The sequence below is a fragment of the Protopterus annectens genome, chromosome 12.part0, assembly GCF_019279795.1.
Source record: "Protopterus annectens isolate FY-2018-M chromosome 12.part0, PAN1.0, whole genome shotgun sequence".
NCBI lineage: Eukaryota > Metazoa > Chordata > Ceratodontiformes > Protopteridae > Protopterus > Protopterus annectens.
The window spans coordinates 283,878,282-283,905,793 of NC_056746.1; the positions used below are offsets into that span (position 1 = coordinate 283,878,282).

The 27,512-nt window shown below is 43.5% G+C and overlaps 1 protein-coding gene across 1 annotated transcript in view; it reads left to right on the forward strand.

The window, feature by feature from the left end:
* The window catches only part of TRAP1 (TNF receptor associated protein 1), a 950,501-nt gene that overhangs the window by 357,246 nt on the left and 565,743 nt on the right, over positions 1-27,512 (forward strand). The window contains exon 9 of the mRNA XM_044089342.1: positions 11,043-11,198. Within this exon, the coding sequence (XP_043945277.1) occupies positions 11,043-11,198 (156 nt within the window). The remainder of the gene's footprint in view (positions 1-11,042; positions 11,199-27,512) is intronic.

Sequence of the window (27,512 nt, forward strand, 5' to 3'; positions counted from 1 at the left end):
ATGGGGACTACCAGAAATAGACTTATTTGCATCCCCACACAATCACCAACTGAAGAAATTCTGCACAAGGACGTACCACCCACTTGCTTGGAAAGTGGACTCCTATCTTTCAGTTGGAAAAACCTGACAGCATATGCATTCCCACCACTTCCTTTGATGCACAAGGTGCTATTGAAGATCAAAGAAGACCGTCCAAGGATCATCCTGATAGCTCCAGACTGGCCAAGGCAACATTGGTACCCATTACTGAGGAGCATGTCTCGGGAACAAATATGGCCTCTACCCCTAGTTCCCTTACTGTTAACACAGAACAACTACAAAACCCTGCATCCAAACCTGAAAACACTGCAGCTGACTGCCTGGAACATTGCATAAGACCAAATAACCCAGATTTATCCCAAAGGGTTAAAGACATTATCTTGGAGGCTCGCAGACCCTCAACAAGAAAAAATTATTCATCAAAATGGAAAAGGTATCACATTTGGAGTACTGCAAAAGGAGAAAATGTGTCACTGGTAAACATAGCCAACATCCTGGAATACTTGGCAGAGCTCTTCCACAATGGCCTCTCCTATTCTTCCATCAAGATTCATGCATCAGCTATTTCAGCAGAATACAACTTGGATCCTCCAGTCTTCTCACATCCCCTGCTCAGGCAGTTTCTGAGAGGAATTAAAAATGTAAAACCACCTAGAAAGCCACCATTGCCAGCTTGGGACTTGAACTTTGTGCTAGAAAAATTGACACTACCACCTTTCGAGCCAGCAGCAACAGCAGAATTACAGTACTTATCATGGAAAACTGCTTTCCTGCTTGCAATCACTTCAGCAAGAAGGGTTTCTGAACTACAGGCATTTATGGCAGTACAGCCCTTCCTGATCTTCCTTCAAGATAGTGTCCATGAGAACAAATCCTACTTTTATGCCAAAGGTGGTCTCCAGGGTATCCTTAAACCAGGCTATCCACCTGCCTACATTCTTCCCCAATCCACAGAACAGGGGAGAAAGACTGTTGCATACCTTGGATGTACACAGGCAATTACGTTACTACCTGGACAGGACCAAGAGCAATAGAAAAACTGACCAGCTACTGGTAGCATATGCAACAGGAATGGAAGGAAAAGCAATTTCAAAACAGACAATCTCTAAGTGGATAGGAAATTGCATTAGATTCTGTTACTCTTACCATGGGAAGAAAACTCCAGAAAACATCAGGCCTCACTCTACAAGGGCTACAGCCACTACCACAGCCTTTTTACGAGGAGTGGCTACAAAAGACATTTTAGAGGCTGCTACTTGGAGCTCCGTGCATACATTTGCCAAGCATTATAATTTACCATTATACTCCAGATCCCGAGCAGGTTTTGCCACTGCTGTTTTGCAAGGGATCTTAACTACACCATAATCTAATCTCTCCTCCCCCAGTTTGGCTATGGTATTCTACCCATTTGTAAGGACTGCAGATGCATCCTTGAAGGACATAGTACAGTTTTGTACCTACCATAAATGTAGATGTCCGATAGGCATGCATCTGCAGTCAGGATTACCCTCCCTCCTTCCCCTCTGAGGTACTCCTAGGGTATTTACCCATCTTCTAGCTAGCTGGGGGAATCTGTTATGGTGTATTTGTTTGTATATATGTATATACATGTTTATTTTTATTTGCTCTCTTTTATTTGGAAACTTTTGCAATTATCCAAATTTAGCCTTCCTAGAGGGCACCTGGCATCTGGGGCAAGAAACACTGAGGAAGATGGCGTCGGCTGATGCCTTTATACCCGAATAACTGCAGCTATGACGTCGGGTGGAGTGCGACATCAGCCAAGGCCAGACCCAGACTTTGGAATCCGGCCGACCGAAGGGCTGCCTGACGACAGGACAACCCATTTGTAAGGACTGCAGATGCATGCCTATCGGACATCTACATTTATGGTAGGTACAAAACTGTACTTTCTCTATTATTTGTGGAGCTGCTCCATGCTGGGTTAGCATATTCTTCTGTTAAAGCTGGTCTGTCAGCAGTTTCTGCTTGTCTGCCCTTTTCTCCTCCTCTGGCCTCTAGATTTGAGGTCAAGTAATTTATTTTTCACTTTCACTTTGGTCTTCCCTAGTGGTCTTTTCCTAGGACTATGTACACTAAATAATTCTGCTACCCCCATTTCTAAACTACTGGGCACCCCCCTGGATGAGATTAAGCACTTGGGACTCAAACCACAAAATTCACCTGCAAGCTCTCTGCAAACCTGCAAAACCTGCCAAAATGCTTTATAAATAAGGAAGTGTGTATACATGTTTTTTTCCTTTTAATCGGCTTTTCAGTATGCAACGTTTGGTTTGAATAGTTATGTTTAATATAATGTGTTTGTTACTCTTGCAGTCTTTGTAATGTACATACCCCCATCCCCCTCCCAGCTTTTTTTAATTAGGAAATGTACTTGCAGCAGTTTCTGATTCCACTGTGCTTAGTTAAGGAGTACCAAACACCCTTAAGTAGGGTTGTCGCCTGTTTTTTTTTTTTTTTTTTTTTTTTTCCCCCTGGACTATCCAGAAATCAAATTGATTTTCCGGTAGCCACTGTACAAACTCCAGTATTCGGTTTCAAAAAAGGAAACACACTGCTGGAGTTTGTTAAATCAACTGATTTACTTTGCTTTTTTACAGAAAAGCATAGTAAATCGTCTGAAAGCAGGCATCAGGAATGGAAGAAGAGGGTGTTCCCCATCTGCTGATGCCACCATGATGTCATAAAATGGGTGGGACATGGGTGAGGCAGGGATGAGAATGGGTGGGGTTACTGGTGATGCAAGGATTGTGGCCTTACTCCGATTTTAGCCACAACAAAAGGTGGCAACCCTACCCTTAAGCTGTTTTTGTTTATAAGCTGTAAATGTCCTATGATATACTTTAGTACTTTTCACCCAGTACTTAACTAACCCTTTAACCAGCATCTTAAATAGATTTACTGTAGCCTCACTGATATTTTTTTTTCTGGGTACTTGCCTGCTGGTTCTTGTTCTCTAGGGTATCATTTGTCCCTTTTTTACTCTTAGTTTTTATTCTTCTTCCCTGTCCCCTTTAACTCTGATTTGATGCCTTCTCCCATTTTACTTTGCTACGTTCAAATGCTATCCTTGCTGGCACCATTTTATTGTTTTGGATTCTGTAGTCTATTTTACTTGTCCATACATTGACCCCCCCATTCCAATATCACTATATTTGAGTCTATTCCTGGACGCTGTAAACCCGTCGCTTTTCCCTGCAATTTTTTTTCCAGCTTCCAGTCTGTCGAGACCTGGGCCACCTGCTACCTTTCTTAATTTCTTCTTCGTTGACTCTATTCGCAATCTAACCAAAAATGACACCATCACCTACCCCACTCCTCCATCAATCCACCCGACCCCTTTCTCTCTCTTAAACTCATCCCCACAACTTATATCAAGTCACTCATTGGAAAACTTAAACTCTACATCAGCTGATAACCTACTTTCTTAATTCCTAATACTTGCTGCCAATTCTCTCACCTACCCCATCTCCATCTTAATCAATGGTCAATCAAAGGAAACACCGTACCTGAAATCTGGAAGAAATCCTATGTCATACCCTTACATAAAGGTGGCAACTCAACTGACTCTCAAATTTCAGGCCCATTGCCATTCTATTTCCCCTGTTAAAAATTCTCCAAGTGCATCCACAAACAGCTCTTCGAGCACCACATCCTAGAAAATCTGCTTACCCCTCCCTGCACACCATGGTTTCCGCCCAAATAACAGTACAGCTACTGCTCTGCTCTGATGTCATTCACTAATTCTATCACATAATCCAGTGGTGATATTGTCTACTATTGTGTCATAGTTCATTTTGAAGCAAGCTAGTGGTTAAATTGTTCTGATTGTAATGAGAAGCTTTTTTTGTAATCTTGGAAGGCCTTGTATATTTTCTGGCTTTTTTTTTGTTATTGACAAATTCTCTAGTCTGGTGTTAGCTCCAGCAGTGCATTCCAGGCATAGACTTTCAAGTAGAAGTGGATCATACATTGCTGTCCAGATCAAGCGAAGGTCAAGAAGTAGAATATGATGACAATTCCTGAAGGTTTCCTGAATCGCTAGTTCTTGTAGTGCTGTGCTTTTTCTAGTAATGATTCATTGTACCTTTTCAGGATATTTTAGGTACCTTGTTGAAAATAGCATGGTTGCGAAAAAGCTTCCTGTCCTTAGAGGAACTAAATACCGTTTTATTGATTGTATGCACAGATTCATTTCTAACAGTAGTCATTCCACAGTCTTGAATTCTGTAAGACAACAACTCCATACCACTACAGTGACCTTCTTCCCAAACACATATACTGCCAAAACTGAAGACTGAAATGGAAGCTTTTAGATCTTCAATGTGACACTCTTCACAGCTGAGGTTTCTGGTAATTTAAAAGAACTAGCCAATACACCACTACAGTGGACTTCACACTAGAAATGTTAGGAGATTTAACAGTTAAGATTTGCACATCCATTGGTGGGGGTAAAGCCCTGATTATGCCCCAGGTGACCCAAACTTGATTAGCAGCTTATACACCTGCTGTAGTTGATATGGGAGAAGATTGAAGATATGGGAGAAGATTGAAGTGTCCGCGACTGGCTTGACTCTCTTTGGGCAGAAAGTGCGAAAGGGCATGCATGGGGCGCACATTCTTTGATTGACTCCATGGTGGAGGCTACAGACTCTGTGTAAGTTTTGGCCACGGAGCAGCCTTGAGGGGTTAGGTCACTTAAAGAAGTGATTGACATTCTATCACTGATGCCTGTTGCATGTTGAACCCTTAAAGTGTTACTGGGCATTCATTGTTGAGCTAGGGCTTAAGCAGAAAATTCTGATCTCCCACAGGGATGACGGTATCACTCCTAGTTGGCCTTACCTTTGCCTCCAAGAGAAGGAATGGGATGTAGAATTTTTCCCAGTATGTCAGTGGAGCAGTAAGGAAGGATGCTTTGATAGTCGGGGGGGGGGGGTCAGAGCAAATAAAGGTTAAAAATAAATAGCAAGTAAAAGAAAGGCTCTTTGTTTGAATGTAGACAGCAGTTAACTTGGGTTATCCCAGACTTGTGTTAAAACATCAGAGTAACCATGTGGTGTCTAATATGGGTAGGTATGTTTGTAATTGTGTATGTATGTGCAATATATGGGTCATCTGAAATTCATTGATTGTACCTTTGGTCATCTTCTGTTTAACAAACAAAATTTAGTCAGCTAAACAGATGAGCAAGATCACAGAATTCTTGGGGAAGGGAAATATGCTCTTTCCCCAAAATTGTGCAATCGTGGAGATTGTATATGTAAATAGCAGAGGGTGTGAGGGGTGCGGGGGGGTTTTGCCCACCTGAGGGGGAAAAAAAAGATGTTTTATTATAATTTTTTAATTTGAAGTTTTGCATATGCCTTGATTGCTGATTGGTGCATGCGTAATACCGTGCCAAGATTTGCAAAGTTGCTGTATTGTTGTCGACTTTGTAAACATCAACATTTGAGTGTTTCATTGAATTTCAGCGCACCGTATGTACACATATATTTATGTAGTACACACAAGCACACGTGCGTATGTGTGTGTGTATGTATATCCATGGGAACACTTCACTATGCCGAAATTCTGAAAGATCGAATTTCATATGGCTGAAATCATATGCTCGAACCTTCGGAATCCCGACATTGTGAACAAAGATCCGCATACAGCGCAGAATTGGAGATTTCCTTTTTCCTTGCTGTAGTACGATCTCGGAGTTGGAATATTTAAGTAGCAGGGGGGTCTTGCCCCCCTGCAGAAAGATTTAAAATTGTTTTTTTTTTTTGGATTTGTTTTAGAATTTCGATATTCTGAACATCGATTATATGAAATTCGATACTTCGGAATTTCGAGATTCTGAAGTGAATCCATATCCACACACACAGAAGTAGGCATCCTTCGATCCAGAGGGATCATGGATTTGTGTCTGTTAGATTGATTCTAGCAGCATCTTCTGCAGCTATGCAGTCCAGTCCATGGAGTGGCAGCCCTTTCTGAGCAATAGTAGGCAGATGTTGGTCGGCTTTCATGAGCACAGATCTTCCAGAGGGCCTTCTTGCCTTCCCTTCCCTTTGCCAAGTTAGCTTCATACATGGCAAGAACTTCCTTCACTTGCTGTTTCCAGGCATACTTGTCTGAGGTGAGAGAATGCCAGGTGTTTGCACTGATGGTGAGAGTCACACTTGCACGTTTCCTAGTAACACAGTTTGGATCATCCGTTTGGCCTCTTTTCAGACTTCAGCTCTCCAAAGAGGAGGTGTTTTGGTATTCAAACATCTGTCATGAGCGAGAGATAACCGAACCAGCACATATGCCTCTGTTTCAGGAGTGTGAACATGGAGGTGGTAACCGCCCTCTAAAGAATTGCACTGTTGGAGATCTTGTCCTGTCATGAGATACAAAGTATGTGCCTGAGTCAGGACATTTGTTTTGAGAGCGAAGTCCATGTTTCATTGGCATATAGTACTGTACTCCAAGCACAGACTGTGTAAACCTGCACCTTAGTGTGCAAAGTGAGCTTATTATTATCCCTTACTTTCTCTTTCGCCTGCAAGTCATTGTGGCTGCTTTTTTAATATGCTTTTAGATCTCGCTATCAACCGACAAACTGTCTAGACCCTAAGTACATGAGGTCATGGATGACCTCCAGCTCGTAGTCACTGACTCTGATAGATGGCTTGTTGCCCATATTTTGGCTCATCACCTTCATCTTCCTTAAGCCAATTGCAAGGTCAAATTCCATGCATGCATGCATCTGCAAAGCAAGTTATGAGTGACTGAAGTTCCTGTTGAGTGTAAGCAGCAATAGCTGCATCATCAGTGACAGGTGCTTCCCTAGATGCTTCCTAAGCATTCTAGTCTTCAGTCTAAGCCACAACAGTCTTTAGAGGTTGCCATCCATTCTAGTTTGGAGAAAGATGCCCGCTGTAGCAGTTCCAAAAGCAAACTTCAACAGAACTGAAAAGAAGATGCAGAACAATGTTGGAGTCAGTACCCTAACCTACTTCATTCCACTGAGAATCTCGAAAGGTTTGGATTTATTTCGGTTATACACAATGGTCCCCTTCATGCAAGGTCCTGTTAGTGTTGAGGGACCAACAGTCTTAGCCAGAATTGTGACCAGACCTTTCCTACTGATAAAGTTGAATGCCTTGGTCAGATCAGTGAAGGCAATCCACAGAGGTTTGTTCTTTCCCTGCAACTTTGCTTGTGCCTAACAGAGAAAACTATATCTACAGTAGTTCGTTCAGCCCTGAACCCACAATGAGACTCTGGGTAGATGCTTTACAAGAACATGGAGCCTCTTCAGAACAACACGTGTAGACTGTTTCCCCATGATACTGAGAAGGGAGATGCAGTGATAGTTGTTAAAATTACTTTTGTCACCCTTGTTCTTCATTCCTCATGTCTTGCAATATGCTGCCTTCCAACATTGGCAAAGTATTGCATGCAGCTGATTAGGGTATTTGTTGGCACATTTAAGGATTTCTGAGGGAATACCGTCTTTCCTGGGGGATGTTTCCAAAAGATAGTGCTTTTAGCACGTTGTTGAGGCCCATCAAGGTGGGCTCAACATCAAGTTCAGTCTTGGTAGGCAGAAGCTTGATGGCTTTCAGGGCTTTCTGTGTAATGGTCTCTCTGGCATACACCTGTGAGTAGTGTTCCATTGCTTGGTTCTGTCCTTCAAGACCTCGCCTATGGCCAACTTAAATGGAGTGATCTTCCAATGTAATGGATCCTGCTCTACATTCCTTTTATGTTACCAATATATGTGGTTTGCTGTTTCTTAAAGCAGAGTTGGAGTCGGTAATCATTAGCACACTGCTGAGCTACATGCTGCACTTGACTTTGAGCACATCAGATCTTTTGCAAGCCCTCCTTATTGTGAGAGTACCTGTATATTGCTAGTGCCAGTCTCTTCTCATTCAGGATCAGCACTTTGGTGTCTGCTTCAAACCAATCAACACACCTGATTGCCTACTTCCCCAAGATAAGATAGCATAAGATGTTGCAGTGTTACAGATAGCATCCCATAGTTTTTCCCATTTCTTGCTTATATCAATGCCATCTGGCCAGAGCAAGGCCTCTTAAAGTGCTTGGACAAACTCACATACTTTTGAAGGGTCACAAGTCTTGCCTCTGTCACTGCTTGGCACCCTTCCTTTTTGGAGCAAAAAAACCTTCACAGCTGGATGTTCACCTTACTACACATGAGCAAGTGGTCAGTATCACAGTCTGCATTGTGGGAACTGTGTGTTACTCTGCCACTACCTAAACTGCTGCTCCTGGTGAGGACAAGGTCAAGGTGGTGCCAATGTTTCAACCTTAGTTTTGCTTTGAGACTTTGTGCTGGGGTTTGACATTGAAGAAGGTGTTGGTTATGCAGAGGTCATATTGGAGGCAAAGTTCGAAGAGATGCTGTCTGTTTTCATTCATTATTCCTGTTCCGAACTGTCCCAGGCAGGATACTCAGCTATGGTGGTCACTGCCAACTCTAGCACTGAAATCGGCAACAATGTATAGCTCTTTATGGGAAGAGACCATGCTGATGGCAGAGCTACGTTGATCATAAAACTTGTCCTTAACATCCTGGGCAGAAGTTAAAGTAGGCACGTAGATGCTTAAGATGTTGACTGTGTCCATTGGTGTTTGTAGCTGATTTTCAGCATTCTGTCTGTTCCCTCATTTGGAGGTATGACTGAGCGAGTGAGGTTGTTTCTGCTTGTGAAACCAACACAATATTCCCCAGTCACTTCTGGAAGCTTCCCATGACAGAAAAAATTAAAGTCCTTCTCCTGGACACATCCAAAGGATGACGGCCTTGTTTCCTGGAGGGCCACAGTATCCATCAGCAGTCTGCGCAGCTTGTTGTTGATGACTGCTGTCTTCCAAGCATCACTGATGTTCTGTAGATCTTCCAGAAGGCCCAGAGTGATTGTCCTTGCATTCCATCTGGCTGGCTTTTTTGTTTTTCTAGGTGTATGGTTAATGATCCACCTGTTGGTGGTTCCCTAAGCCTCACACACCCAGTGGTGAAAGTGCAGTGTGGCGAGGCAGCACCTATTTGGCTGGGGCTGTCCAGCTTGAGGCAGGCAGTAGCTGCCCAATAAGATTTGAAGATCTCTCATGCTGTCAGAGGCAGCTGTTGGTGCCCTACTCTATGCTAGTTGAGTGCATTGGCTTATTACTGGTAAGTGCTGCTTCCCGTGTTTTGTCACCCCTCAGAAGTGATACTGGATTGTCTTCTCCAAGGCGCAGGCCTGAGCAAGTGAGTTTGAGGAGTCAGCTGATGCCAAGCAGCAGGTTCCCCTTTTCCATACCACTGATGTAATCCAAGGGAAAAGCAAAGCCAATACATTGGTGTCATTGCAGGTCGAGTACAACCTCAAACTGCCTTAGGTGCTCCTTCTCCAAGTTTTTCCTTGGGATTTATTCCTGAAACCTTCCCATGACTTGGTATTGCCACAAGACAACAGAAGTTTTAAAATCAGAGTTTTCCTTCTCTTTGGTGGGCTGCCTTCCAAGGACAATGAGTCCCACCTGCCTGAAGCAACTAGTTCTAAGGCTCCAGTCACCCACATTTGTCCCTTCTCCTGTTAATGCAAATTGTTTCACCACGCTTCTTTTCAAATTTCAAAATGTAAATAATTTTTGTTTTATTGTGGATCTATATGTACATAAGTGTAATTTATATTTATATATATATATATATATATATATATATATATATATATATATATATTAAACATATATAGCTTGATTGTGTCAAACCACCTTATACATATATATATTATATTAAGCATATATAGCTTGATTGTGTCAAACCACCTTTTGTTGGGTCTTGGTGCATCACAAAAGATGCATTGAAACCCAATTTACTGTGCCTTCGCATAGGGAAGATACTACTTACCCTCACTGTAAGACCCATTGTAACACTTGAAAGGGAATAATACAAGTATTGGGGGTGTGGGTGTGGCGGTGAAAAGCAGGTTTTGTTTTTGTTTCTTTTACAGTTTTTTGCTTTTTTCAGTGATTGCAAATGCAAGGATATTATGCTTGCATTTGCAATTGCTGCTTCTGTTATCAGTATGGAGTCAATAGTTTGCATAGTCCAGTCTTTTTTTCAACTGTGTGTCGTTCAACAATGTGAGTGTTTTGTTATTGATGATACATGTATGTGCATATGTACACACGCACACACGTGTGTGTGTTTGTGTATTTATTTATTGTGATATAAATATATTTGTAATTGAAACAAATGTATTTGATAAGTAACTTGAAACTGTTGCTGGTCTGAGACAGTATCATAGGGACCTGCAGAAGGGTATCTAAGGTCATGATAATAGCGCTTGTAAAAGTGTTGCATTTTACTGCTTTTAAAATGTTAGCATACTGTTGTATAGTAAAAAGTTGCTTTTCACTTGTTTTCTTCATTATTCACATGCTAAAATGCAGTCTGGTGCCTCTTTTGTGTTGATACATTTTTGCTTTGCTGGTTTACTGTGTTTCTTATTCTTATGACATAGTGCAGTTCAGATTTGTCCTATCTTACTGCATTGCAGCGTCAAGGTGGCTTGTCGGGTACATGTCATGGTGTTTGTAGTTGCACTGTGTGGTGCATGTTCGTTTAATCAGTTGACTACTACATCTGTGCCTCGCATCCAGTTTACTGAAATTGTCTAAAGCCACATTCAAATCTAAAATGTTTTTATTGTTTGAAGGGACTGCATAGCTTTATCAATGAACTCTGTTTCTGCCATTCAGGACTATAAATCCTGTGAGAGGCTTGCTCTTACATATGATTGGTGGAATTCATTGCTTGCTTATTTTTTCTTGTTACATTTGACTTGCACACCTAGCACATAAGTTAACATAAGCATGATAGAAGAGAGGTACAGTGGCTTTTATAACTTAAGGAGGAAGTTTTCAGAAATGTTGAAACCTACTTAGTTTAACCTTTTTTATTATTATGTTAACCTTTTCTATCCTTATAGGCACTGTGGATGATGGAGCCCAAAGATATAAGTGAATGGCAACACGAGGAGTTTTACCGATATATAGCACAGGCTTATGATAAGCCACGATACATACTTCACTACAAAACCGATGCTCCTCTCAACATTCGAAGTATCTTCTATGTACCGGAGACTGTGAGTAACTCATACTATGTAGTGGTCTCTCTTTGATTCTCTGTCTGTTTTTCAGCTGTCAGTGCAGTCTGTCAGTTTATCAACCTAACCACTCACTGAACACCTCTGTGTTTTCCTTCACAAAGCCAGTTTCCTATATATTCTAGCCAGATATACTCTTCTCTTCCCCAGTCTTTCTTACAAAATCCCTTACTAACACTGTTGCCCCTTCCTTATATCTAAACTTCATATTGCACTCCCACTACACATTTAACATCAAAGATAATAATGCCTTTATACTAGTCAGGCCCTCATAGGTAGGTACTAGCCTAACTGCCCTTGTGCAACATTCTAAACCTATCCAGTGAACCTTGGTAAGAATCAAACCCTGTGCCTCACATCTGTGAGGTAAGCACCTTAACCATTATGGCAACTCCCAAAGAATCTGACTGTTGAGGAAAGAAACTTCTGCAAAATTGTCCTTGCAAACTGAAGATTGGACAAAGTACAGTTGTGTACACTTATCATAAATGTAGATGTTCGGGTGTATTCACTGTTGCAGTCATCACACTTGGGTTATCTGCCAGAGACTTAGTATTTCTGTGTTGGATGCTGTCGCTCCAGGACTGACGTCAAATTGTCAGGGGTATAAAAACAGGCAGCTGATGCCATTACATCAGTTTTTCTTGCCCCAAATGTCAGGAGCCCCCCAAATAGGGAGCTAGGTTATATTGGGGAAAACACCACCTGTAAAAAGTAAATATCAATACCAGTACCCCTGAAGGGGTTAGTAATAGCCATAGGAGAGAGAGAGAGAGAGAGAGAGAGGAAACCAGGGGGCTGGAGGGAGGGAAACCAGGACTACAACAGTGAATACACTCAAATATCTACATTTATGGTAAGTGTACACAACTGTACTATGTTCTTCATGTTTCACTGTTGCAGTCATCACACTTGGGTGAATTCCCAAAGCTGAAGAAGCGTGGGGGCAGTCAAGAAGAGTTAGGGCTGGCTAGTATGCCTTGTAGGACTGCTGTAGCAAATCCTGCCCTGGATTTGGAAAAGATAGGCAGCCGGTAATGGTTGGTGAAGGTGTGTACAGAACTCCAGGTAGCAGCCTCCATGATGTCCCTGGTAGGGACTCCCCTGAGAAATGCTGTAGAGATGGATGTTGCCCTAGTGGAATGTGTTCTGACCCCCTGAGGGGTTGGTTTCCCATGGTGCTTGTAGCAGAAATGGATGCATTGTGCTATCCATTTGGAAATAGTTTGTTTTGAAATGGCTTTGCCCTCTGCCCCTGTAGCAAAGCTGACTAGCAGATGGTCAGATTTTTTGAAGGGCTTAGTCTTATCAAGGTAGAATCTGAGCTGTCTGTGCACGTCCAAGGAGTGCAGCATCCTTTCCCCTTTAGTTTGAGGATTAGGGAAGAAAGTCGGCAAATGGATGGATTGATTGAGAGCCACATTGGACACCACTTTAGGCATAAAGGAAGGATTAGTCCTGAGGGAAACCCTATCAGTATGGAAAATAATGAAGGGTTCCACAACCATCAGTGCTTATAGCTCAAACACTCTTCTAGCTGAAGTGAAGGCTAGAAGCAAGGCTGTTTTCCAAGAGAGGAATTTTAACTCTGCTGAGGCAGCAGGTTTAAAGCGGGGAAGATTGAGCTTTTCCAGTACAAAGTTAAGGTCCCAAGCAGGGGTGGGTGCTCTCCTTGGTGGCCTTAAATTGTTTGCCCCTCTCAGTAACTGTTTGATAAGAGGGTGCGAGAAGAGATGTGGCTCAGTGTTGTAATGAGCAGAAATGGCTGAGACATGTATCTTAATGGAGGAAAAGGACAGGCCTTTGTGGAGTAGATCTGCTAAGTAATCCAGGATTTAGAGGCAGGGAGGGCAGTGTAGTGTTCTCTCATTTAGATTGAATCCATGAGCAGAACTTTTCCACTTATCGGCATAGGAATTTCTTGTACTGGGTCTTCTGGCTTCAAGAATGATGTCCAGCACATGTTTGGTTAAGGTCACTGGGGGAGAATTCAAGGAATAAGCCAGGCTGCAAGATTTAGGGTTTGCACTTATGGATGCAGAATTTGTCCCTCCTGCTGAGAGAGGAGGGTTGGATTCTGGTGTAGGTGCCAGGGTGGCACCGATGTCAGGCTGCGCAGGAGTGGGTACCAGTGCTGGTGTGGCCAGTCCGGGGCAATCAGAACAGTCCTGGGTCTGTCCTGTTTTATCTTGAGTAGTATTCTTGAAAGGAGGGGCAGAGGGGGAAAGGCATAGACTGAGAGATTTACCCACTGAAAAGATAGGGCATCCACTTTCCAGGCCCTGCTGTGAGGATTCCTGGTGCAGAATGTACTGAGCTGGTGGTTGTAGGGGGAGGCAGAGAGATTCACCTCTGGGGTCCCCCATTTCTGGATCAGAAGGTTGAAGGTGCTGTGCTCCAATTGCCACTCGTGTGGGTCAAGGAGATTTCTGCTTCAGTCTACCAGTACGTTTTGTTTGTCTGGCAGGAATTGAGCTTGCAAATGGACTAGAATGTCCAAGGCCGTGTTCCACAGGGCCATGGCAAGCCTGCAGAGTGGGTAGTAATGGGTTCCCCCCTACTTGTTGATGTACCACATAACTGTGGTCTTGTCAGTTTTTATTAGTAGTTGTCCTGGGAGGAGTAGGGATCTGAAAGCTGTCAGGGCATTCTGTACAGCTAGCATCCCCCAGGCAACGTCTGATGTGTCTATGGTTAGGGTCTGGGCGGCTTGGGGTTGAGTAAATGGCAGTCCCTTGTTGTGGTTGTATGCTTCTGCTCACCAGAGGAAGTCTGTCCTTAGACAGGGTATGATAGGAATGACTGTTTTCAGGTCCTGAGAATGTTGGCACTAAAGACTTTAAGTACCATTGGAGTTTCCTCGTAGGCAGTCTTGCATATGGACTCATCAGTATATATGAGGCCATGAACCCTAGGGCTTGCAGATAGCTGGGTTCTGGTGGCCATTTGTTTGAAGTAGTCTGTCAGATAGACTTGTTTTTCTTAGGTGAGGAATGCCATCTGGGAAGTTGTGTCTAAGCTTACTCCCAGGAATACAATCTTTTGACTGGGTACCAGTTTTGATTTATTTTCGTTGATGGTGTACCCCAAAGAAGTGAGGTTTTTCACAAATGTCAAGTGCTGCAGCAGCAATTCCTGACTGTCTTCCTGAATCAGGCAGTCGTTCAAGTACGGGTACATTTGGATATTTCTCTGCCTGCAGTACCCTCTGTTCTACTGGAACCGGCTGAATAGCTCTGATATTGAGCAGGAAAAGTACTTGGTTTTGAGCCTCTGCCCACTGGTTTGGAGGAAGGCCTGGAAACCCGCTTGGGGTTGGCAGTGAATGGAAATAAAATTTGTACTCCTGGGATACAGTGTTGAGGACCCACTGGTGCTAAGTGATGGACATCCAGGTTTTTGCATGAAGGGCAAGTTTTCCTCCTAAGGGCACAAGCAATTGGGCAGGGCTGGGGAGTGGAGTAAAGAAGTCATTGTGAGCTTTTTCCGTAAGGAGGTGGCTTACCACTCCCTGTTTTAGGAGTGGGGGCACTCCATTGCTTAGATCTCTGCATACCCTGAGACTGAAGTCTGTGTGGTCTGTTTTCCCTGGGTCTTGTTTGAGAAGGCCTGGAGGGGGCTAGAAAGGACCAGTGTTTGGAAGGGAAATGCCTACTTGAATCTAGGGGGTTGCACTTGTAAGAATTCTTTAAAAGTCTGCATAGACTTAGCTTTTTCTTCCATCTCTTTAAGAACCTCTTATGCTTTGGTGCCAAACAAACTGTCCTTATTCAAAGGAGCGTCTAGTAACTTTGATTTGACATGGTGTGGCAAGGACTGCTCCTTCAGCCAAGCATGTCTTATCAGAATAGAGCCAGTGACAGCTGCCCGACAAGATGCTTCTAGGGCATCAAAGCCACACTGCAAAGTATGCAAGCTGATTTGGCTTGCAGAGTGCATAAGCTCCTGCAATTCTTTATTTTCTGCACAGCCTGAAAAGGTTGCCACTTTTTGTTTAATAAGTTCCATAATATGTTGCTGGTAATTCAGCATGTGAAACTGACAATTCAATGCCCTAATAGCAAGAGTTGCAGAGGTATATACCTTCTTTACCCCATCTGTCCAAAGCTCTGGAATCCCTGTCCAAAGGGGTGGGATTCTTGGCTGTTGTAGCCTTGATACCTGTAGGCCCCTGAGAAATGATCTCTGGGTCAGCAGTAGGATGTTCGTGTTTCACTGTTGCAGTCATTAGTCTTGGGTTATCCTGCAGGCAGGCTAGCCTCAGTCAGCCAGAATTCCAAAGTCTAGGTCCGACGTCAGTTGCTGTCGCCTCTTCCCTGACATCAGTGCGCCAGGGGTATAAAAGATGCAGCCGACACCATTTTCTTCAGTCTTTCTTGCCGTGCGGTGCCCGAAGCAAAATCAGTTCGCAAGTGCCAGTCGGCCGAACCCTGAGATTTTCCAATCCAAATTTCAGAACCGAAGTCTTCATTAAAGCTAGGTACTCCGTTGGGGAAACTTTTTTCTTGCTCCAGACCGATGTCAGAAAAAGTTAACAATTGTATTTCTTGTGGGAAGCAAATACCTCATAAGGATTTTCACTCTTACTGTATTCCTTGCCTATGCCCTGATCACAATGCTGCAAGCTGTCGGTTTTGTGTTAGATTTAACCAACGCAGTATTAAGCGTCGGTTCGATTTTGCATTTCATTACTTTGGCTGAAGATTTAATTATATAATGCCATCGGAACTGCCGACGTCCGGAGTATACAAAAAACGCAAGGACAAGGAGAAGGATAGGCATCCAAGGTCCAAAACTGACGATGAGGCCTCCGCTAGGCTGTTCTCCGGTTCTCAGTGAGGCGCTTTCGCAGCCCCTGGCGCCCACTACCTCAAAGCCACAGGCCGCTTCCGACTCCTATGTGGAGCTGACTGGGTCTCTGGATACTCAAGGTATTGGACACTCTGAAATCATTCCCTCAGATGGGTCTGGAGCCGCTGAGCAGGCATCGGCTTCTGAGGGTGTCTTCAGACCTACACAACTATATGTTAAGCCATCTTCAGCTTCAAAGACTAAAGCAGCTCTAAAGATAAAGAAACAAGTACAGCATTCTCCTACTCAGACTTCCATGCCTGAAAAACAGATGCTCAAAATGGCCGAAGACCTAATTACTTTGATCAGGGGTTTCCATCCCCCTCCTGATAAGAGGCCTGGGCAAGAGACAGAGTATGATTCTCTGATCAGGTTTCTATTTCCTCTGATTCCTCTTCTGAACAGGATTACTCCATGCTTTCCTATGAGGATTCTGATGCTGAAGAATCCATTACTTCAGCCTCTCCTCCTGAGGGTTATTCTTTTGGGGAAACCCTGCATACCATGAGGGAGCATTTCCACTGGGAGAGCCAAGATTATTCTGAATCTAAGAAAAAACTCAGAGACTTTCTGCTACTTCCTCAGCACAGACCCCTTGCTATTCCACCTGTTCTAGACATTGTAGATGATGTATTTTCAGAGTCCGGCATGTCCCCTGACTCTTTATCCCCTGCACCTGCTAAGCCAGACACATACTACAGGGTCCCGGATTCTCATAAATTCTTATATAAAAGCCCCGTTGCTGACCCAGAAACTATATCTCAGGGTCCCAAGGGGGTCAAAGCTTCCACTGCAAAAACCCTGTCCCCTCTGATGGGGATTCTAGGGCTCTAGATGGATGGGGGAAAAAGGTTTACACTTCTGCTACCTTGGCTGTAAGGGCTTTAAATTGTCAGTTTCATATACTTAAATATCAGCAATATTTAATGTCACTGCTTAAACAGAAATTGTTGACAAATACTGAATGTTCAGAGAACAAGGAAATGCAGGATTTATTGCATGCAGCTGAACAAGTGGGAAAGCATAATTTGCAATGTGGTTATGATTCACTGGAGGCCTCTTGCAGGGCCGCTGTTACAGGTTCTGTTATTAGAAGGCATGCTTGGTTAAAGGAACAGAATCTGCCTGATCATGTTAAAGCAAAATTATTAGATGCTCCATTACAGCATGATACTTTGTTTGGTACTAAAGCAGAAGAGGTGTTGAAAAAAATGGAGGATAAAGCAAAATCCATGCAGACAGGCAAGGATTTCTTACAAGTACAGCCACCCAGATTTAGCAGGAACTGGCCTTCTAAAAATTGGTCCTTTCCAGTGTCAGACAGACCACAAAGAGGCAGATACAGGCTTCCCAGAGGCAGATCTCAGCCCCAAGGCTCATACAGGCCTAAACAATGGGGTGCTCCTACCTCCAAAAGTGGAGAAGACAAATCACAACCTTACAGGAAACAGTCCCAATGACTTTCCTCTGCCAGATCCAAGCACTTTTCTTTTGGCAGCCCCCTTAGGGGGAAAACTAGCACTTTTTTCTTCAAATTGGCAAATGGTTACCCAAGACAAATGGGTCTTGAACATAGTGTCCCAAGGCTACAGGTTCCATTTTCACACCCTACCAAGGGCAAAAGGTATGCCAGACCTGCCACACAATCAATGGGCAGAGGCACAAAAACAAATTACAGCCCTCATGGACATGAGGGCCATTCAACAAGTATCACAACAAGAGCAGGGGCAAGGATTTTATTCCAGACCTTTCCTAGTGCCCAGAAAGGACAAAACCTGGAGACCAATACTGGACCTGTCTATACTAAATACTTTTCTGGAAGTTCCAAAATTCAAGATGTTGACTCTACAGCAGCTACTGCCCATGCTGGGCAAGAAGGCTTGGCTCGTAACTTTGAACCTAAAAGAGGCATACCTGCATGTCCCAATCAGACAGTCTTGCAGAAGATACCTCAGATTCATAGCTGGCTCAGTGCACTACCAATTCTCTGCATTGCCCTTTGGCTTATCTACTGCGCCCAGGGTCTTCACAAAATGCCTGGCACCAGTAATTGTGTATTGCAGACAAAGAGGAATTCAGATATGTTCATCGTGTTTCACTGTTGCAGTCATGACTGTAGGGTTCTCCCCTGCCGGCAGGCAGTCCTCGGTCGGCCAGAATCCCAAAGTCTGGGTCCGGTGTCGGCTGTTCAGCCATGCTCCCTGACGTCAGAGCACCAGGAGTACAAAGCTGACAGCCGACGCCATGTTCCCCAGTCTTTCTTGCCGTGCGGTGATAGCAGTTCGCATTTGCTGGTCGGCTGACTCCTGACAATTTTTGCTATACGTACTTCAGTCCGAAGATTTTCTTCTCCTTCTCAAATTCAAGTACCCTGTTGGGGAAACTTTTTTCTTGCTCCAGTCCGATGTCAGAAAAAGTTAATAATTGTATTTCTTGTGGGAAGCAAATACATCATAAGGATTTTCATTCTTACTGTATTCCTTGCTTAGGCCCTGACCACGATGTAGCTAGTTGTCGGTTTTGTGCTAGATTCAATCAACATACGATTAAACGAAGGTACGATTTTGCATTTCATTACTTCGGTAGGCGCTTTAATTACCAAATGTCGTCGGATTCAGTTCCGGCTACCTGAGTTCACAAACGATGCAAGGATAAAGACAGGCCTCCGAGGTCCAAATCGGACGATATTGTACAAGCAGAGCCAGCTTCAGGTTCGTCCGTCGTCAGTGAGGCGCTTTTGCAGCCCCTGTCGTCGGCCATTTAGGAACCGATGGCCGAAACGGACTCCCACAAGGAGCCATCTAGGCCTTTGAATATTTCTGTTGCAGGACCTTCGGACAATGCTCCTTCGGATGGGTCCGGAGCCGCTGTGCTGGTACCGGCTTCCGAAGGGGTTTCAGGCCTACTCAGCTTCTAATAAAGGCGAAGCCAAAGACAAAGGCAAAGATTCCTTCCAAATCAAAGACTACAGCTCAGGCCTCTTCTGAGCTGGCACCCAAGTCTTAGAAACAGTTACTTAAGATGGCGGATGACTTGCTTACTATGATCAGGGGTTCTCATCCCCCTCCAGATAAAAGGCCAAGGCAGGAAGTGCATTATGACTCCTCTGATCAGGCTTCTGTTTCTTCAGTTTCTTCTTCTGACCAGGAATATTCTTTCCCTTTTTATGAGGATTCTGATGCTGAGGAATCCATTCCTTCAGCTTCTTCCCCTGAGGATTTCTCTTTTGGGGAAACTTTACATGAAATGAGGGAACATTTTCACTGGGAAGGACAGGAGTACTCAGAATCTAAGAAAAGACTTAGTGATTTTCTTCTTCTTCCCCAAGATAGACCCCTGGCTATCCCTCCTATTTTGGATATTGTGGATGATGCTTTTTCGGAGGCTAACTTAACTCCGGACTCTTTTCCTCCAGCTCCTGCTAAGCCAGACAGATATTATAGGGTTCCTGATTCCCACCAGTTTTTGTACAAGAACCCTACTGCTGATCCTGAAACCATTTCTCAGGGTCCTAAGGGGGTTAAGGCCGCTACTGCTAAAAACCCCATTCCCACTGAGAAGGATTCCAGATCTTTAGAAAGATGGGGCAAAAAAGTGTACACTTCTGCTACTTTATCTATTAGGGCTTTAAACTGTCAATTTCATATGCTGAAATACCAGCAATTTCTTCTGTCTGTTTTGAAACAAAAGCTAGCTTCCATTTCTGCCTGTGCAGATGATAAGGAATTACATGACTTAATGCATGCCACTGAACAAGTTGGGAAGCATGGTTTACACTGTGGATTTGATGCCTTGGAGGCTTCTTGTTGGGCTGCTGCCTCTGGTACAGTCATTAGACGGCATGCTTGGTTAAAGGAACAAAACTTGCCAGATTAAGTAAAAGCTAAGTTATTGGATGCTCCTGTCGAGCATAATGTTTTGTTTGGGCCTAAGGCTGAAGAGGTGATAAAGAAGATGGAGGACAAGGCAAAATCCATGCAAAAGGTTAAAGATTTCTTACAAGTGTAGCCACCCAGATTTAGTTGGAATTGGCTTACAAAAAATTGGTCCTTTCCCAATTCAGACAGGCCTCAGAGGGGTAGATACAGACGCTCCCGAGGAAGGCCTCAAACGCAAGCCCCTTATAGACCAAGACATTTCCTAGGGGAGGAGAGGACAGGTCGCAAGCTCATAGAAAACAGGCTCAATGACTCCCTTTGTTGGGCTGCAGGAACTTCTTGCCTGGAAGCCCCACTTGGAGGAAAACTTTCTTTTTTTTCACCTAAATTGGACTCATATAACCCAAGACAAGTGGGTTCTGGATGTGGTTTCAAGAGGTTGCAAATTCCATTTTCATACCCTACCAAGACCAAGAGGATGGCCGGATCTTCCAAAACATCAATGGTTAGAGGCCTTAAACCAGGTGGAGGCTCTCTTGGCTATGAATGCCATAGAACTGGTTCCACTTTCAGAGATGGGACAAGGTTTTTATTCAAGGCTCTTTCTAGTCCCCAGAAAGCAAAATTCATGGAGACCCATTCTGGATCTGTCAGTCTTGAACACTTTTCTCGAGATACCAAAATTCAAGATGCTTACTCTACAGCAGCTACTTCCAATGCTGACCAAAAATGCATGGATGGTAACTTTGGATTTAAAGGAGGCATATTTACACATTCCCATCAGGCAGGAATGCAGAAAATACCTCAGGTTCAGGGTCGGATCGAGACACTATCAATTATCTGCGCTGCCCTTTGGATTGTCTACTGCGCCCAGGGTCTTCACCAAATGCCTGGCTCCAGTAGTAGCTTATTGCAGACTCAAGGGAATTCAAATTTACCCTTATCTGGATGATTGTCTAATTCAGGCAGACAGCAAGGATGTCTTACTCCAGCATCTAGAATTTGTTCAGAACCTTCTCAAGTTCCTGGGATTCTCTGTAAACATAAAAAAGTCAAATTTGACACCCTCACAACAGATAACTTTTCTGGGTGCTCTTCTAAACACCACAACCCATATGGCTTTTCTGACATCCAAAAAACAATTACAGCTGGCTTCAACTTTCAAAACCTTGGCAACTTTAATTCAGCTTTCTGCAAGGAAATTCCTGCAGGCTTTGGGTTACATGGCCTCCTGCATCCCTCTCGTACTATATGCAAGACTACATATGAGGAAAATTTAGTGGTACCTAAAAAGTGTATGGTCTCAGCATTGCCACAGTTTAGACATACAGATCACCGTCCTGCTTGTCTCAAAAAGGAATTCCTTTGGTGGTCCAAGGCATGTACTCTAAACATAGGAAAACCCTTCAGTCTGCCTCCAGCCACTCAGATACTAACCACGGACGCTTCAGATTATGCATGGGGAGCCCATTTTCAGGGCAACTGTCTGCAGGGCCTTTGGACAAAGGATCAGAAGCTCCTGCATACCAATTTAAAGGAAATGTTAGCCGTACAGAATGCTCTATTGGCTTTCATGAATCTTCTACAACCAGGACAGCTACTAATACGGACAGACAATACCACAGTTATGTGGTACATAAACAAGCAAGGGGGATCTCATTCCTATCCCCTTTGCAGACTAGCCATGAATCTATGGAACACAGCTCTAGCTTGCAAACTGGACCTTCAAGCTCAGTTTCTACCAGGGAAGCAAATCTTCCTGGCAGACAGTCTGAGCAGAAACCTGTCGGATCCATAAGAATGGATGGTGGACACCGAAATATTCAGGATGATTACAGCAGTCTGGGGATGTCCTCACATAGACCTCTTTGCATCCCATCTCAATCATCAACTACAGATTTTTTGCAGCAGGACTTTCCACAAACTAGCTTGGAAAGTGGATGCACTGTCATTCAGTTGGATAAACCTCTCTGGGTATGCCTTTCCGCCTCTACCTCTTCTTCCACGGGTGTTATTAAAGATCAAACAGGACAAGCCCAAGATGATAATTTTGCTGGCCCCAAATTGGCCTCGACAATTTTGGTACCCAGCTCTGAAAAACCTTTGTCTGGAGCCCCCTTGGGTATTACCACAGACTCTGAACCTTCTGTCCCAACACCAGGGTCAGGTTCTGCACTCCCATGTCAAAACTCTCAGCCTGGCGGCCTGGTTAATCCAGGGTCCTTGATTCATTCTCTCCTACCCAAGCAGGTTATGGATGTCATTTTAGAAGCCAGACGTCCTAGCACTAGAAAATCTTATGCAGGAAAATGGAAAAGATTTTGCTCTTGGATGCAGGTTCGGGATTCAGATCCTCTTATTCCTAACATTCCTCTGATTTTACTTTACCTGACAGACCTCTTACATAAGGGTCTCTCTTTCTCTTCCATAAAGATCCATGCTTCTGCTATTTCTGCTCATTATAATACAGACCCTCCTATCTTTTCCCATCAGTTAATGAGACAGTTTCTCAGAGGAGCTAAGAACTTAAGGCCCCCTAGATCTCCTCCCATTCCTGCTTGGGATCTCAACTATGTTTTGGAAAAACTCATCTTACCTCCTTTTGAGCCTGCTGCCACTTCTGACATCAAGTTTTTATCTTGGAAGACAGCCATTCTGTTAGCTCTGACCTCTGCCAGGAGAGTTTCGGAGTTGCAAGCTCTCATGGCTGTGGAACCTTATATTATTTTTCATCAAGACAGGGTGTCTTTAAGGACTAATCCTACTTTCATAAGGTGGTTTCCAAAGTGGCTTTAAATCAAACTATTCACTTGCCAACTTTTTTCCCCAGTCCTCAAAATAGGGGGGAAAGGATCTTGCATTCCTTGGATGTACACAGACAACTACGTTTTTACCTGGACAGAACCAAGGACATCAGGAAATCAGAGCAATTGTTTGTTTCTTATGCTTCAAGTTCCCAAGGTAAAGCTATTTCAAAACAGACCATTTCTAAATGGATTGCTCATGGAATCAGATTTTGTTATTCACACCATGGAAAGCAAATCCCAGGGAGTTTACGGACTCACTCTACCAGAGCTGCTGCCACTTCAGCTGCCTTTCTCAGGGGAGTTCCTACCAAAGACATTTTGGAAGCTGCAACTTGGAGTTCAGTGCATACTTTTTCCAAGCACTACAATCTTCCTCTTTACTCTAAGTCTAGGGCAGGCTTTGCTTCTGCTGTCTTGCAGGGCCTTTTAGCCGCCCCCTCTTCTTTATGACCACCTCCCTTTTGTTCTGCTTTGGGATTCAACCCTACAGTCATGACTGCAACAGTGAAACACGATGAACATAGTACAGTTGTGTACACTTACCATAAATGTAGATGTTCGAGTGTCTTCACTGTTGCAGTCTGGGTTTCCCTCCCTCCTGTCCCCTCTTATTTTTTCTTTTGTGTGGTTCCCTTCTTCACCCTTCTTTTGAGGTATATTTGCAAAGGGTATGGGATCTTACTCATTTTGGAGCACCTGACATCTGTGGCAAGAAAAACTGGAGTACATGGCGTCGGCTGTCAGCTTTGTACTCCTGGCACTCTGACATCAGGGAACATGGCTGAACAGCCGACGCCGGACCCAGACTTTGGGATTCTGGCAGACCGAGGACTGCCTGCCGGCAGGGGAGAACCCTACAGTCATGACTGCAACAGTGAAGACACTCGAACATCTACATTTATGGTAAGTGTACACAACTGTACTGTATCCCTACTTGGAAGACTGCCTAATTCAAGCAGAGAACAAAGACATTCTTCTAAAGCATCTGGCATTTGTAAAAAGATTACTGATTGGCCTAGGGTACACAGTAAACGAAAAGAAATCAAAACTAGTGCCCTCTCAAGAGATAATATTCCTGGGTGCAAGCTTAAATACAGCTGCCCAGATGGCTTATCTCCCACCAGACAAATAAAAACAACTGACTTCTTACTTCAAGAAATTGGCAACTAACACCCACATCTGCAAGGAAAATCCTGCAGGCCTTGGGTTTCATGGCATCCTGCATTCTACTAATTCCATATGCCAGGCTGCATATGAGGAAACTACAATGGTATCTAAAACGTGTTTGGACTCAGCATTGCCACAGCCTGGAGACAGTAATTGCACTAATTCCCTGCCTACAACAGGAGTTCCGATGGTGGGCAGAGGCCTGTCACCACAACAAGGGTCTGCCATTCAGCTTACCCACAGCCAGACAGACACCGACAACGGATGCATCAGATTATGCCTGGGGAGCCCATATGGCAGGAAAATGTATTCAGGGCACATGGCCTGCAAACCAGATGCATCTTGACATCAATCAAAAAGAGATGTTAGCTGTTCAAAAAGCCCTGACAGCTTTCAAGGATCTACTTCATCCAGGACAGCTACTGATAAAGACAGGCAATACTACGATCATGTGGTACATAAACAAGCAGGGAGGTACACATTCCTACCCCCTCTGCAGACCAGCAATGACCTTATGGGACACAGCATTGACTTATCAAGTTCACCTGCAAGCACAATTCCTGCCAGGAAAAACAAATAACTCTGGCAGACTAACTAAGCAGAAACCTCATGGATCCCCACAAATGGAAACTAGATCCACAAGTCTTCAGCATGATAACAATGAAATGGGGATGCCTAGACATAGATCTATTTGCCTCCCCACACAACTGCCAGTTGCAGAGATTTTGCACAAGGATTTATCACAAGCAAGCATGGAGAGTGGGCGCCCTATCCTTCAGCTGGAAAAATCTAACAATTTATGCCTTTCCTCTACTGCCTCTCCTTCCCAGGGCACTCCTAAAGGTCAGACAAGTGAAGCCAAAAATGATGCTGATTGCACCAGACTGGCCACGCCAGCACTGGTACCCAATCCTAAAGAGCTTGTCTCAAGGTCCAGCATGGATATTGCCTCAAACTTCTCACTTGCTGACCCAACAAAACAATCGGATTCTGCACAGCCAACTCAGGACCTTAAATCTGGCAGCATGGCGGATAATGTAGCCATTCAGAACACTCCGCTTTCAAAAGTTGTTATGGATGTTATCTTGGAGGCCAGGAGGCCCAGTACCAGAAAATCTTATGCAGAAAAATGGAAGAAATTCTGTGTTTGGAACCAGGAACAAGGCATTGACACGTGTGTACCAAATATCCCTCAGATTTTACAATACCTAACTGAGATGCTGAACAAAGGCCTTTCTTTCTCATCAATTATTTGCTTTTCACAGGCAAGACAATTGTTAACTTTTTCTGACATTGGTTAGAGCAAGAAAAAAGGATTCCCAACGGGGTACTTAGCTTTAGAAGACTTCAGGATTATTAAATTCTTAAATGAAAATTCAGGTAGCGGCCGACCAGCACTTGCAAACTGCTTCTGGCGCCTTGGCAAGAAAGACTGATGTAATGGCATCGGCTGCCTGTTTTTATACCCCTGATAACCTAATGTCAGTCCTGAAGGGACAGCATCCAATGCAGAAATACTAAGTCTCTGGTATTCGGGCCGACTGAGGGCTACCTGCAGGCAGATAACCCAAGGGTGATGACTGCAACAGTGAAACAGGAAGAACATCTTGCAGATATAAAATCATTTCCAAGAAAGCTCCTTGGCCACTTAAAAGAAATGTGCATATGCACATGCTTTATTAACAAAAAGTAGGCTGGGTTCTTCACCCATATTTTCCCACACCATACTATTAACTTAATATCCTCGTGCAAGCAAGCTCAAGTCTCTAAAGCTTTGTTCCATGTGTGTTTACAATCTCCATTTCATCCCCTATACTAATTTTCAGTTTTCTAGATTCTCCTCCCCACTAATTTACTTTGCTCTTGCAAGCTGTGCATCTCTCTAGGTCTTAAGTCCCCATTTCCCCTAGTTACAAGAACAATCCATTTAGGTTTCTCTGAATTCATAGTATGTTACAATCTTTTTCCACCACATACATATGCCGACTCACTGTGAATCTTTTAAATGTACCACAGGCTGCATTTTTTCACTGTGGAAATTTTTCATGTAAGAATGTACTCCTGAAGTAGTCTCTTTGTACTCTTTAGCAGTGAAGTAGGTAGCTTGCAACTAATTTTATTTATTCTTTGTTAAGACATTAACAATTTCACTTGCATGCAATATTGTAAACTCTTTGCCGTGAAATGAAAATTTGACTTTCTATGTAACGTTGTGCTATGAAATTAACTGTGTGGCTTCTCTGTAGTCTGTACCAGGATGTAGTATACCTACCTGTTTAACAAATGCACATGTGTAAATAAGTAAATAAATTGGCTTAGTTGGCATACTTTGTAGTAGCAGTCCAATTTATATTGGAACTGCATGCCTGCAGTAGTAGTGTGCATCTTGCTATAGTAAACAGAATTTGTATTGTTAGTAGTAGCACTTTCTTTGTTTCCACTTGCATGCTATATCTGAATGTAATAATTGGAACTGTATGTGAGAAGAATCATAGTGACCAGATCACCTTACTAGGTTGTCACTCTAAGTAAGCTTTTTTTGGATGTAAAGCCTTACACCTCTAAAGAGTAAGTTACTGTTTTCTGGCTCACTGATGCAGACTGAAAATGTATGCATGTGCTGCCAACAAGAGGAGGTATGGAAAGTAGTATTCAGTTTTGGGATTTCAGCCCATTTTACTGACTGATGGTCATTTGGAATTGATTGCATTAAGCTGTCATTTGTTTCCCAGAAGTAGGTTATCTGAAGGAGAAAATGTGGCAGGAAGGCGCCTTCCATTGCTTAAGGGTGGGAGGCAAATCTCTCTACAGAAAGTAGTCATGGGATCGGATGATTTTTTTTTTCATTCATTCAGTTTTAATTGAACAGTTTTTGACAGTGTGAGGTTTAGTTTGAGCACCGACACTTTTATTATGTTTTATTTGAATTTAACTGATAAAGCAGTGATTGCAAAAGACCAATTTCAGTCTTAGCCTGTAGCAAAGTAAATAAGGAAAGCATAGAATCAACACTTGTAAATGCATTACAGCATGATAAGGTAAGTATTTTGAATAAACAATTGAGGTAGAGTAAGTCACTCCCCCAGATTTACTAATCTGGCGTGAAGGACTAAACTAATCCTGCACATAAGCGGCAGTTTAAGAGGTGGACGGCAGTGTGCCATGCATATTAATGAAGGCCTGCTGCCTGAGCTCCAAATCCTGCACTGGGCGTGGATGAGTGCAGGGAGCGTGTCTGATAGCAGAGCTCTCGAAATAAACATGCCCCTGCAAAGTGGAACAGAAGAAAGTGTAAATAAGTGAAAGAAACCGCTCATAGGTGTCAGCATATCTCCACCAGCAGTCCCCATGTGTTTAACAGCAACAGTGCATTGAAATAAAATGAAGAAACCCTTGTATTTATTTTTTCTAAAACCCCGAATACAGCTAACTGTAGGTGCGCGGGTCTGCCCATCGCTTAGCTATGGTTAAAGCAGCTGAAAAGGCTGAAGAGGATAACAAGGAATATATATGCAAATGAATCAGCGCAGCAATAGTGTAGTGGTTAGAGCATCCGCCTAATGAACAGGCATTCCTGAAACTGTATATGA